The sequence below is a fragment of the Eupeodes corollae genome, chromosome 1, assembly GCF_945859685.1.
Source record: "Eupeodes corollae chromosome 1, idEupCoro1.1, whole genome shotgun sequence".
Taxonomy (NCBI): Eukaryota; Metazoa; Arthropoda; class Insecta; order Diptera; family Syrphidae; genus Eupeodes; species Eupeodes corollae.
In genome coordinates, this window is record NC_079147.1 from 165,134,104 (window position 1) to 165,148,029 (window position 13,926).

Here is a 13,926-nt window from a genome sequence, read left to right on the forward strand (position 1 = left end):
CACTATCTTTCAAAATTCTGTCTAATTATTAGCTTATGCTGATGAAATTGACAAAGTGTCGCTATATAAGACCCTCATCACCCCCGTTCTTCTATACCATGCAGAAGCATGAACATCGCGTCATCTTCGATTCCGTATGCATAGAAGGTAAGTGGAGGAGAAGATAGAACGACGGGCTGTATGGGATGTACAGCGACGTAGACTTAACCAGAAGGAAAATAATCCAACGGCTGAGATGTCTGGGTAACGTAGATCCGCGTCCACAGAACAGTTCAGTAGAGGAAGACGGCGAATCACACAGGACTGTAGCGCCATTTTAAGTGCACAATTCTTTATAACAACCAAAGAACTATTCTAACTTTATCTTAACAAACGATTTTTCTCCGTTCCTTAAATTTTCTACAAAACAACTTGAAGCATACTGTTAACTTAAAGAAAAAAGATTGTATACTCACGTCCAATCATAGCTTGGTCTTCTATATTCTCTTGTAAGACTTTAATGGGTGGCAGTAGTTTTTTGGTCTGCAGGTAGCATACAACCAAGAGAACAGCGCTGTAAGTTGTAAGGTGATCATTGAGCTTCGATCGTTCTAACCATTTTTTCAAAAAGAAAGCTAGCGCCTTGGCTGTAAAACAAAATAATCAAAAAACAATTAACAACATTAAATGTATTTAGTTTATTTTTTAATCATACCAATGGGCTGAAGCTCCAGCAGATACTTTGTGAGTTTTGTATTACAGAATCCTAAGCTATTTGAAAATCCAATGTCACAATTCGTATACTTTGGTCTGTATAAGATCTTCAAAATCGGAACACGTGCATTTTCAATAGCAATCAGTTGCGACCATTGAGAGTTTTTACTGAGAATGCCTTGGACTCTTTGTAGCTTTCGTTTAGTCTGTGCAGAAGGTCTATTTTCAAAATTGTTGAAAACTTCACCTATTAAAAAAAAAAACATTGAATGAAAAATCACACTCAAAAAGAGCATTGGTTACCTATGTCAATGAATATATCTAAATCAGAGTATTTCGTTCCAATTCCAGATAAACGTGAACCAAAGAAGTAGATTTTTACAGTCTGACCAGGAAAGGCAGGACGGATTAGAGTTGATAATTCTTTTTCAATTTCATCGTAGTCTGGCAAATGCATCAATTTTTTTGCAACAGTAAGATGCTCCGTGAAGAAACTTTGGAGATCCCCTAGAAGTAAAGCTTTCGCTTCTGAAAATAAAATAAATATACATTTTAGTTGAATATTTAAATTCTTAAAATGGAGAAGAAGGTAGATTCATTTTCAGTTACAGACAAAACTGATATCCTTTTGAGAAAAATTAATCATTCGCTGTTAAAAGTTAAAAAATATGGACTGCGACTGACTCAGTATTGCAGGATACGATTCTATAATGAATATCAGAGGAGTAAAATAGAGGAGCTCATAAATATAAACCAATTTTATGGTGACACAAAATGTATACAAGTTAAAATATATCATAAAGACTACTGCATAAGAAACACTATTGGAGTTAAGTTCAAGAAAAACTGTAAAGCTATTAATTGAAACTGAAGAACTCATCAACTAACAAGAAATTTTTAGAAAAACAAACAATCGTTCAGAAAAAGAAAAACAGGAGTTGAAAAATTTAAGATAAATTTTCAAGATCAAAACAAAATATGATGCACAAAAATTTAATTCTAAATTCTTAGAAATACAAAATCAATAAAAAAACAAAGAATTTCATAAGTAATGAAATGGATAGTAACACTTAAACAAAACACTAAAACCAAATCAAGGATTGACATTAACAGGACAGCTACGAATTTCTTTGAATCACTATGAGATTAGTTTAGACTTTAAAAACTTTGATAATGATAACGATAATATATTTTTATTGACGTATGATCTTCGATTGACAGTTTAAAAACTGAAAAAAAGTGCAGGCAGTAATGGAATCGAATCAGAAATGCTTAAATATGAAAAGGAGGCTCTGACACCAGTAATAACAAAATTTTTTAATTCTAATGGCAAAAAAGTATTATTATACTTCTCCATAAGAAGATGACAGATGACAGGAATAATTACAGAGCTATAAGCCTCATATCGACAATCTACAAACTTTTCTCGAAGTCTATATATGCAAGATCCAAACAAGCAATGAAGGATAATCAACCACGAAAGCAAGCAGGATTCAGAGAAGGCTTCTCAACCACTGACCAGCTTCAGACAATCAACCAGCTAATTGAAATTCAAAACGAATTCCATTAATCGACTTCGCAACTTTTGACACAGACGTTCAGAAACATATACAAGAATAATACCGCTGAAGTAAAAACTTACAAAATAGTAAAAGAATTGAATTTGAAATAAAGAGAGTTCGACAAGGTGACCCCATACACCGCCAATGTTTTCTGCCGTACTAGAATGTATTTTTCAAAGACTGCATTTGTAAAATAAATATTATTATAATATTATATAAAAATAAAAATACTTAGGGACTGCTTTAATAATCTTAGGTTTGCAGAGGAAGTTGTTCTTTTTTCAAATATCAAATTCAGACAATATTGATTTAAGTCTCGTTGACTTGCAGACAGAATGGACTATATTTGAACTTGACAAAAACAAAAGTGATGACTAATCATATAAAACTGGTCAACTTGATGCAAAATAATAAAACACACTACGTTGAAGGCTTCGTTTACCTAGGACAAATTAAATCTTTTAAAAACCAAGACAAAAAGAAATAAATAGACGAATCGATAACGTATGGAAACAGTTTTGGAGCTTAAAAGAAATATTGAACTCTAACCTAACTAGTATTACAAGAAAATACGTATTGGGCTCTACAATTCTACTGCTTTGACACAAGGGCTTTACATTGAACAGCCAAACTAAAATGGAACGAAAACTTTTAAATATACAACAAATACAGAGCACATTTACCAAGGACTGTTTAGAAGAAACTAATCAAAAGGCCAACTCTCAATATAAAACCAGTGGTGTTCCCTTGGTATGAACATCATTTGTTCCTTTAATTTTTTTATTTTCTCAACAGAAAGCTGCTTTATCTTTTTTTCTCGAACGAAAAAGTCTTGGTTTTTGTCTGGAACTATTGATGTTTTTTGCTATAACAGCTTCATCCCTTATAAAAATAGGATCCGTATTTATTTATTCTAAGCCATTTAAAGTTATCACGGAAATTGATTTTTTCATTCGATATGTTTTTTGTAACGTTTTTAACGTTTAATTTAGCTGGGAGATTTTTTAATGATCGAAAGTTGTTCTCTATGTCAATTATAACGATATTTTTTTTTTTGCTGGCACTTTTTATTATACGTCAGTATTGCTCAGCAGTGTTAATGGTTTCGTTTTTTCGTAACTCGTTTTCGATTCTTCCAAAATCCCTGTCACTGTCAAGATAGGTATGGCCAACTTCACAAAATTTGTGGTCAATCAGATCAAAATATTCCGTCAAAAAAAGGACTTGGTATAGACACAATAAAAAGAAGTTTTTGTTTTGTCCAGGGCAAGAATCGGTCCATCCAATCAAATGTTTCCTCTTTTTGACAATTTCACATTCTTGGAAGAATGTATAAAATGCACTTATTACCTCGATGCTTCATCTGTCTGCAACATCTTCGGTTAAGGTATATATATACGACATCTTCACATCGAAAGTAATGACATAGATTCGTAGATTATAAAACCACATTTTGGTAATGATTTTGTTCATGACCAAATGAATAATAATAATCAAAACTATTATCAACCCTTGCAAAGCCTTATGGCTGATGCAGATGATATGGATGAAATATCCGAAAACAATAATAATGAACGTTTCAACGTCATTAAAGAAAGTGTTCCTCCTATAGTGGTTCTCAAATCTACAAGTGAACGAGTGCGTAAAATGCTTAGTGATTTAAAGATCGACAAATATCTTATCAAAAATATCTCTTTCGGTCAAAAAATCATCTCTCCATCGAATGAAATCTTCGAAAAAATTAAAACAAAACTTGTAAAATCTGACATTCAAATTTTTCCATACTCGCTCAAAGAGATGCGACCCCTTATAGTGGTATTATCTGGGCTTGATTTCATAGCCGAAAAATTAGTAAAAGATGAACTTATTTCATCTGGAATAAAGTGCATCGATGTATCAGTGATCACTAACAAACTTAAACAAATACCCAAACTAAAAGCTACATTTACATCTCTCTTTTGAGTGAAGTTTTAGCTAAACTTAGAGTCTGTCATACCAAAAGTGATCAGTTCAATGTAATTACATCTCTTGCTATTAAGTATATTTACTCAAATGAACATTATTACTTGGAATGCCAGAAGCATTACAAAAAAACAATTAAATTTTTTTAATTTTATTATTGATAAAAAAGTTGACATTGCTTTAATTTCTGAAACCTGGTTAAATGTTAAAAAAAAACTTTTTTACACCCAAACTTTAAATGTTATCGTCTTGACAGGAGAAACGAAATAGGCGGAGGTGTTGCTGTTGTCATAAGAAAAGATATCCGTCACTCGGTCTCCAATCTGCAACTAAGATGTAATGAGTCAATAGGAATAGATGTATTTTTGGAAAGTGAGTATTTTTTCTGTCTACTTCCCGGGTGGAAATAGAACTCTTGATAAAATTACTCTATTTAAAAGCGATTTACAAAAGATATTCAGAAGCCGAGACAAAGTCATTTTTGGTGGTGACTTAAACTGTAGCCATCGACTATGGAATTGTCTCAGGGCAAATTGCTGGGGCAACGAATTGTATGATGTCAACGAAACACATCCAAATTTTTCTTTACTATACCCACCCAATTATACATATTATGTTCCTACATCTAAATCTAAAAGTCCTTCTACTTTAGACTTTTTTATTACAAATATACCAACTTACTGTTCCATGCCATTTACTTTTAATAAACTAGGGTCTGACCATCTCCCTGTAAATATGAATATGAGTCTCCGACCACAAGTTAAACAAATCAGATTAGGCCATACATTTTCTGCAGCAAATCGGGACTTATTTTCATCCTTTATTAACAGAAGCTGCAATAATATTTCTACTACCGCGGTAAACAGCACAACTCAAATTGATTCAATGTGCAGTAATTTTGTTTCCCTATTAAATAGGGCTTCTGACTTTGCAATACCTAAGTGCCTTGTAAAAGATGATCATTCAGCTCGACTGCCTAGCAATATTTTACTTTTAATAAGACTTAGAAACTCGGAAAGAAGGAAATGGCGTCGCTATCGTTATGACAGCTTCCTAAAAAGTACAAACATTTTAAACTCAGCAATAGCAAATGAAATTAATAATTATAGAAACTCTCGTTGGAATAATCTCCTTTCCTCCTTCGAAAAATCAAGTGAACCTTTTTGGAAAGTTGCCAAAGTTATAAAGAAAAAAGGTTCAAGTATTCCACCTCTCAAATCGAATAACGAATTGCTAATAACGGCAAAAGATAAAGCAAACCTATTAGCTTCAAATTTTTCAAGAAATCATGAAATAACTGCTCGTTTTAGTGACGACAGTACTTCTACTGATGTATCAAATACAATTATTTTTTTCTCGCAATCAAATATCGAACAAACTGATTTGAATTCTGTTAATCCTAGAAGGTAAGAAAATTGATTCAAAGATTAAAAAATAAAAAGTGCCCTGGCATTGACGGTATAAGCAATATCCTTTTGAAATCTGCCCCCCTCTCAGGCTTACGATACCTTAAAATTTTCAATGCTTGTCTTAAATTAAGTTACTTCCCAGATTGCTGGAAAACTGCCATGGTGATACCAATTGCAAAGCCTGGTAAACGAAGAGATGATGATGCCAGCTATAGACCTATAAGCTTACTGAGCTCTATAAGCAAGTTACTTGAAAAAATAATCAAGGAAAATCTTGATAATCACTTCATTGCGAATAATATTCTGCCTGATTATCAATTTTTCGATACGGTCTGGCACGACGCATTAATTCACAAACTTGTTAAATTTAACTTTCCAATGGCGACAGTAAAAATTATTCAAAGCTTTTTAAGTGGGAGAAAATTTTTAGTAAAAGTACAAGATTCGTCAGTACATAATATTCCATATGGAATTCCTCAAGGCACAGTACTTGGTCCCATCCTCTTTAATATATTTGTCTCCGATTTACCAAATCTTGGAAATAATATTGGTATTGCAATGTTTGCTGATGACACGGTTATTTTTACATCGGGCACTTACTTTCGGGACGTCTGCAATACGTTGCAAGTGAGTCTTTCTTCAATAGAAAAAATACTTTTTTTAAATGGAAGATTAAAGTAAATCCTTTGAAAACGCAAGCTATTTGGTTTAAAAGGCGTCGAAAATCTTGTTTTCTCCCAAATAATGTACAACTTCGAATGGGCTCTGCTAATATTGACTGGTCCGAACATTGTCGATATCTAGGGGTTATTATAGACAAAAAATTCAATTTTCACAAACATATATCTACAACTATTGACAAGATAAATCTATATAAAAGAATTTTGTATTTTTATATGTAGAAGTTTTAAACTTAGCAAAGAAAATAAAATTTTAATGTACAAAACAATTTTCCATTCTATCTCCTATACGGTGCTCCTGTTTGGTGCGATTGTGCCAAAACTCACAAACTTAAGCTTGTAACATGTCAAAACAAAGTTCTTAAAATGATGCTTGATTTACCATGGTGCTATTCAACTAACAGGCTTCATGAACAAAGCAATGTCAATCTTTTGGACTCCCTTATCGAAAATTTGACACACAAATTTTATGTAAAATGTTCCTTCTCTGATAACGAACTGATTAAATGTTTATCTCCACCATAAATTTATATATTCATATTATGTAATTTGTATGTATATGTTTTCGATAGAATCTTTGAAATTGGGCTAAATGAATTTGCCAAAAAAAATGTATTTAAGAATGTATAATTCATAAACTTAACGTGGGAGTTTTGCAATATTAGTTTGAAAGAGTTGAATAAGGGTTTTAATTGTAGCTTTCCATTGAATAATTAATATTAAAATTCATTTACAACTTATTATTATGATATGTTAGTTTGAATCTATAGCTGAAAAGGAAAATGTTAATCCTAAATCTCTAAAAAAATAGCATGTTCTAACTAAAGGTAAGAAATAATGTATATTGCTACTTAAATAAATAAATAAATAAATAATATTGGGCATTTTTCTCTTGTTCGGTGCATTTTTCAATGTAACGGCTATATAATTTAGATATATTTAACAAAGGTGAGATATAAAGTTTATTTGGGTTTTTGTTCCTTGAGTAGTGCGATTCTTTAGCTGGAAATTTGTTAATATGCTCCAAAATATAGTCGACTATATAACATATAAACGCATAACATTGGAATCAATATTAAATACTTAATCGCGGCGTTCTTTTTTTTGTCTTCATTGCCTTTGAAACATCTGTACATCATTTTTCCTCGCTCCACATTGTAAATAATAACTTTGTAAACTCCAAATTGATTTCAAGTGATAATCAGAAAATAATCAATCACACAAAACACTGAAACTGAGTAAATTAAAATTCGACAAAAGGCGGTTACTAAGAGTGTATTTTTGTCATAGCCTACTTCGAATAGCGTTAGCATAAAAGGAATATCAAACAAAAAACCCTCGCTTAGAACCTTCATCGTTACTATAACCACTTTAAATATGGGTTTTAATTTGTCTGCAAGAAGGAGGTAAGTAAGCACTTAACCCCTTCATGCAAAATACATTTTTTCAATTTTTTTTTATTTTACCCTAAAAGGAGTTAAGTGCTCTTAGCCCAGTCTTCCACTCATATTATACGATTTTTAGCTAAAAATGAAAATACCTACGAATCGTAGCGCAACGTAGATTGAACATAAATTTAAGTTTTTGCAGAAGAACTGCAGGCATCTAAACTAAACAACCTTGAAAACCGCCACCGATTTTTGGAAACTTGCGTGGGAATTGAACAGTAAACAATTCGCAGTGCATAAGAAACTATGTGCAAACATTCTATCCACTCATTTCATAGAATTACTGAACCCAAGCAGCATACAAACTAATTGGCACTATGCAATACCTGGATTCAACAACGAAATTCTAGATACGGAAAAGAACCTTCAAGAAGTAGAATTAACTCTAGGATCTCTTAAAGGTGAAAAGCGGCGGGTGCAAATGATATTCCTGTTGAGTTCTTTAATTACGAAAAAGTTATGTTAAAGGAACTTCTGGTAATACTTTTTAATGGAGTATTTGATGGACATATTTCTGTAAATGAATTTCGAGACACTATAATCTTCCCGATATACAAAAAAGGATCCTTGTTGGATGCAGCGAACCATCGTGGAATTTCTTTTCTTGATTCGACCTATAAGATTTTTACAACCTTGTTTCAGAAGAGACTCACAACGTGGATTGCATATCAGAACCTGTTAAAAGAAACTCAAGTGGGCTTTAGATCAAGGTACTCTACAATAGATAACATTTTCATTGTCAGGAGGCTAGCTGAAAGCTTTATTAAACTGGGAAGAAAATTGTAGGCTTCTTTATTGACTTCAAAGCAGCATTCGACTCAATCAACCGAGTTGCTTTATTATACAAGCTATATGGTCTTGTCTCTGAAGTTCGGACGCGTTCTCGAAGAGCTGTATAGAGGAATACAGGCTGCAGTGTGCAACGAAGCTGAGCTCTCTGATTGGTTCATAACCACCTCGGGAGTAAGACAGGGGTGTACATCTTGTTATCGCTCTTCATAGATGACCTTGTAGATTATCTTTCAGGTGGTGTTGATTTAGCAGTATGTCGTATTAAGACTTTAATGTTTTCTGATGATATATGAATTTTTGCGTTCTCCAGAAACACTATAACTTATGATAAATGAGTATACCACTACTGATGTCTTTGGAACCTTACAGTCAATACTCAAAAATCTAAGGTGATGATCTTTAAGAAAGGTGGTGGACGAAAAGATATAGAACGTGTTAACGAATACAAATACTTAGGAGTAATTTTTTCAAGAAACCTGAATTTGGAGAAACATTTTAGCGAGAAACTACAAAAGGCACAAACTGCAATTGATATTTCATGGAAAAGATGTTTTATGAACAAAAACATATCTCACAGTATTAAATATAAGATATTTGAAGCAGTTGCAAAAAGTAGCCTTTTGTATGGCTCACAGTATGGGGATACAAAAAGTTTCACACGATGGAGAAACTCTTAACACAATATGTGAAAGAATATTTCGTCTGCCAAATTACGTGAATATGCTGCAAACCGGATAATCACCTCTATTTATAAAGACCCTTTAGATCCAAGCGGATTATCTCTTCCACGTTTTTAGTATGAGCGAATACCGACTTGTTGACTCACTACAGTGAGTGGTCGAGTCTTGCAGAAGGATGCAATTTAAATGTGGAAGATGTATCGCACAAAAGCTCGTATGTACACGGTTATAGCAGCAGTAGATGAGAAGTGTACAGTAGAATATTCAGCTGAATCAGTTGGGTTCTTGTTCAGAACAACTTGCAGTAGGCTCAACCATAATCTCGCAGAAAGGAACTACTTCCAGGATGCAAATAATGTAAACTTCATTGCTACAATGGTCAAGCTAAGAAGCGAACTACTCAACCTGAACTTCATACCGCACAGACCCGATTTACCACTGGAGTGTACTATTCTTAATTTAGCAGAAAGGGAGAACGTATGCATTTCGTCGGAACGTGTCTAACTTAAAAGGAAACTAGAAGCAATATTCTGGGAAGTGACTTTTTACCAGAGGAATAAGTTCGTAATATGCTCTTGAGATGGATGTCTCCAAGCTCTATAACTATTGCAAATTTGCGTTACGATATATTTTTATCGAGAATTATGAATGAAGATATCTGACGCTTTAAATTATTATTATTATTATTATTATTATTATTATTATTATTATTATTATTATTATTATTATTATTATTATTATTATTATTATTATTATTATTATTATTATTATTATCATTATTATTATTATTATTGTTATTATTATTATTATTATTATTATTATTATTATTATTATTATTATTATTATTATTATTATTATTATTATTATTATTATTATTATCTTTATTTTTTCTTCACAAAAAAATACAGGCTCACTTACATTTTAAAGATTTACAAGCATGGCTATTAAGCCGTTTGCCGGTTATATCTAAATTTAAAACATTGAGAGAGAAGTTATTTTTTAGCTGTTATATAATAAAAATTAACAATTTACAAAATAATTTAAGATTAAGATACTGATTATGATTAAGTATGCCAGATTGAACGATTTATTTGATTTATAACTTGAAATAAATATTAGTTTGGTATAGTTGAGCTTATTGGTAACTTTTAAGTTTTAATCATTGATATTTAGATACATACAAAGTACATAAAAAAAAATGGAAGAGCAGTAAAAGACTTTCAATATCAACATTGAAACGGGCTTTAAGTTTAGCTAAAACAAAATTATATTAGAATGAACATTACATTAGAGGTCCACGAATGAATTTCTATACGCAACAGCTTCAGAGAAAAAACGGATAAGAAGTTTCCAACCACCCTCACCATTCAAAACTCCAAGACAGTCCTCAAACGAAAGGAAGCTCTTATTGAAGTAGAAATGCCGGATCTCTTCTAAGATCAGACATAACGCTAGGAAGTGGAAAACATTTTCAATTTGATTGAGGTTACATAATGTACAGTTAGGATTTATATCATTTCTGTGAGGTCTATAGTTAAGCTCAAGCATCTCCGTGCGAACCTTAAATATCAGACTTATCTCAACAAAAGTGAACTCGGTTCGAAAATATTTTGCTTCCCCAAAGAGAAATTAAGTTTACTGTATAATGATCTAGATTCGGACTCCCTTGCCCGATTGAGAAATGTCTGAAAAATGTTGTCATCTATAACAGAAATACAATCGTAGATTATCCAAACAAAACGTCGAAGGAAAGTTATGTTCTGAGGCCAAATCACTCCAATCTTTAAAAGGTGTGTATCTGTAGCGTAACGCTGTTAGGAGAATCCTTTTCTGCAAATTGTTGTTAGATCTTTGCATGACTTTGATTATATAATCTGCATTCGCTTTTAGATTATTTAAAAAAATTGGTGGTAGACCCGACTCAACGTGTATGACAAAATTGGGGGTATTAGATGGGAGTCTAAAGATTCGCTCGAAGAAATATCTTTGGATAGTTTCTATTTCGTCTAATTGCATGTAGCCATAAACTTCATTTCCATAGCAAAGGCAGCTTTTAACGGTTGAATCAAACACTTTAAATTTCGAAGCCGGATCTATATTGTTGTTATTGAAAAAATTTGACCACATACAGTTAATAGCTGCTTATATGACTTCGAAAGTTCAGATTGTGTGTTATTGTGAAACCTAGATATTTGAAGTGCTTCACTACTTCTATATTTGAACCGCTCAAATTCCAAGAACGGTCATTACGTGCACTGCGATTATGGTGTCTGAATATCATGATCTTAGACTTCGCAGTATTTATTTGAAAGTCCCACAAATCACAATATTGTTTTAACTTGTTAATTTGGAGTTGAAGCGTCACAGGATTATCAGTTAAAATAACAAGGTCATCCGCATAAAGGAGCACCTTGATAACTAGATCACCAAAAACAACACCAACTGGTATATTATCTTCAATTGCATTTATAAAGAGCGAGAAAACCAAGGAACTCAAAATGCAACCCTGGAGACACCTGTTTCTGACCTAAATTGTTTCGACGTGTTCATGCCATTTTTAACCACAGCTGTCGTATTTGAGAGAAGATGTTCATAAACTTTTATAAATTTTGTTGATAAACCCATAAATGAAAGTTTAAATAATAATGTTGATGGTATCGAAGGCTGCTTTAAAATCAACGAAAAATGCATAAAGATTTGTTTTCTTCTCTATAAAGCGACACTAGTGAGAGTAAAGATTTGGTCCACTGTGGAGAGATTAGCACGAAACCCCGCTTGGAAACAGCTTATTTTATTATTTCTTTCAGCCCAACTAGCAAGTCTTAAGTAAAGAATTTGAGTGAATAGCTTCCGCAGTGAACTAAGGACAGAAATTCCCCTGTAGTTTTCAGGAAGGTTTGGGGTAAAAAATTGCAGAGATGGATGAAGACCGGAAAGAATTTGTGATATCTACCTTATCAAAAATTCTGTTAAACAAAACTAAAATATGTTCAAGAAATATTTATATATGTACCTATCTAGCAACGAGGAAATAAAAAAAGAACCAACACAGCTGATGTGATAACTCTAACACATATCAAGAATCGAAGACCAAAGATGGACAAAACTAGTTAAAATAATGAAAAGAAACCAATAGGACGGCCAAAAAAGAGATATGGACTGATGATCTTAATCAACCAAAACTGGTATTCGAATCAAAAATGAAAACTTTGTATTTAGGTTTAATTTATTTAAGAATTTGTAATTAGTTGAACAATAATATTGGCAAGTAAAGATTTACATAATAATAATAGAGAAAAGATTATACCTACATACTCTCCTTTCTTAATTCTTTTGCCCTTTTTTTAACAGGCAATGGAAAACAATAAAAAAAGAATCGAGTTATAATTGTTTAGTCAGTCAATAAAATATGTTTAAAATGGTTGGTTCATATAAAATGAATGAAAATCAATGCCACTTCACGACAAACCAGTCCAAACAACCAGCTACTACCTTTTACTAGAAGTAAAAGTACCTCTTCACCGACTTATTGATCGAAATTGAAGACTAAATCAATATTTTGTAATGGAGTGACATTTAAAATAGTTTTCCTATTGATTTACTTTAAGAGCATTTGAAAAAAAAAAATACAATAATAAACATTTAAGAATAAAGAAAACTGTTTCAAAACAAATAAATAATTTCACTTTAAGAATCTTTTTGAAGTGTTAAATAAGTGGTTTTTAACTACAATTACACAACTGCTAAAAGCTGTAAATAGCGATTTAAAAAATCAACTTTTGAAATTTGTGTCGTTTCGTTAGAATAACAAACAAAATGTCATAGTTTTCATTTTCAGGTTTTAGGCAAAACTTTTATGGAAACAAAACTTGCTTAAGCAGATAAACTAAATTGTATACTGATAAGTAAATTGGAGTTAGATCTGTTTTTCACTAACAGCAGTGTAATACGCAAGTAACTATAATTTTTCATAAATCAATAACACAGCCACTTTTTTGCAACTCTACTGTATTTTGGTACTCAGAGTAATTATGTTTACAGGTGCAAGTGATTATTTAACGGTAAATTCTCATTGCTTTGTTTAAATGGCGCTTTGTGTAGTGTTATTCATTTTTTTAGGCGAGCAAAATCATAGCAGTGATTGACAAATTTAATTTAAATAATTGTGTTTAAATTTAACTTTTGATTTCAAAAGTGATAAAAAGTAAGTCCTGTTATTCTATTTTATATTTACATTAAAATTGTAATAAAATTATTGAATTTATGAATTTAAAGTGGGTCGAGACAAGCACTACATACTGGAGAAGCGGGAAATTATAAAAAAGTTTGTTTTGGAAAGCAAAAAAACCTATAAAAAGATTCAAGAACTTCTTGGCTGTTCGGCGAAGATGATATGGAACGTCTAAACCTTCGAAGGAAACGCAGAAACGAGGGGACGGAAGCAATCTCTTACACCATATTTTAAAAAACGTGTGGTTCGCTTTTCAAGAAATAATCCTACAGCAGCAGAGAGAAAAAACTAATCGAGAGAGCCAAATTTCCTCGTCTCCGTCCCTTCGAAACCGCTTACTCTCATTTTTTATAGCGTGTTGAATTCGTATCGGTGTATACATGTTTTCACCTCGAAGAGCAAGAGAATCGAGACATTTGATATTTCTTTCTCTCTCTGGTTTTCACAAATTAATTCTAGCAAACAATTT

At 32.1% G+C, this 13,926-nt stretch overlaps 1 protein-coding gene across 1 annotated transcript in view; it reads right to left on the reverse strand.

Annotated features, from left to right (window-relative positions):
- The window catches only part of LOC129940731 (terminal uridylyltransferase Tailor), a 42,645-nt gene that overhangs the window by 15,554 nt on the left and 13,165 nt on the right, over positions 1-13,926 (reverse strand). The window contains exons 4-6 of the mRNA XM_056049168.1: positions 997-1,221; positions 695-940; positions 456-626 (exon numbers count right to left, since the gene is read on the reverse strand). Coding sequence (XP_055905143.1) covers positions 456-626; positions 695-940; positions 997-1,221 — 642 coding nt within the window. The remainder of the gene's footprint in view (positions 1-455; positions 627-694; positions 941-996; positions 1,222-13,926) is intronic.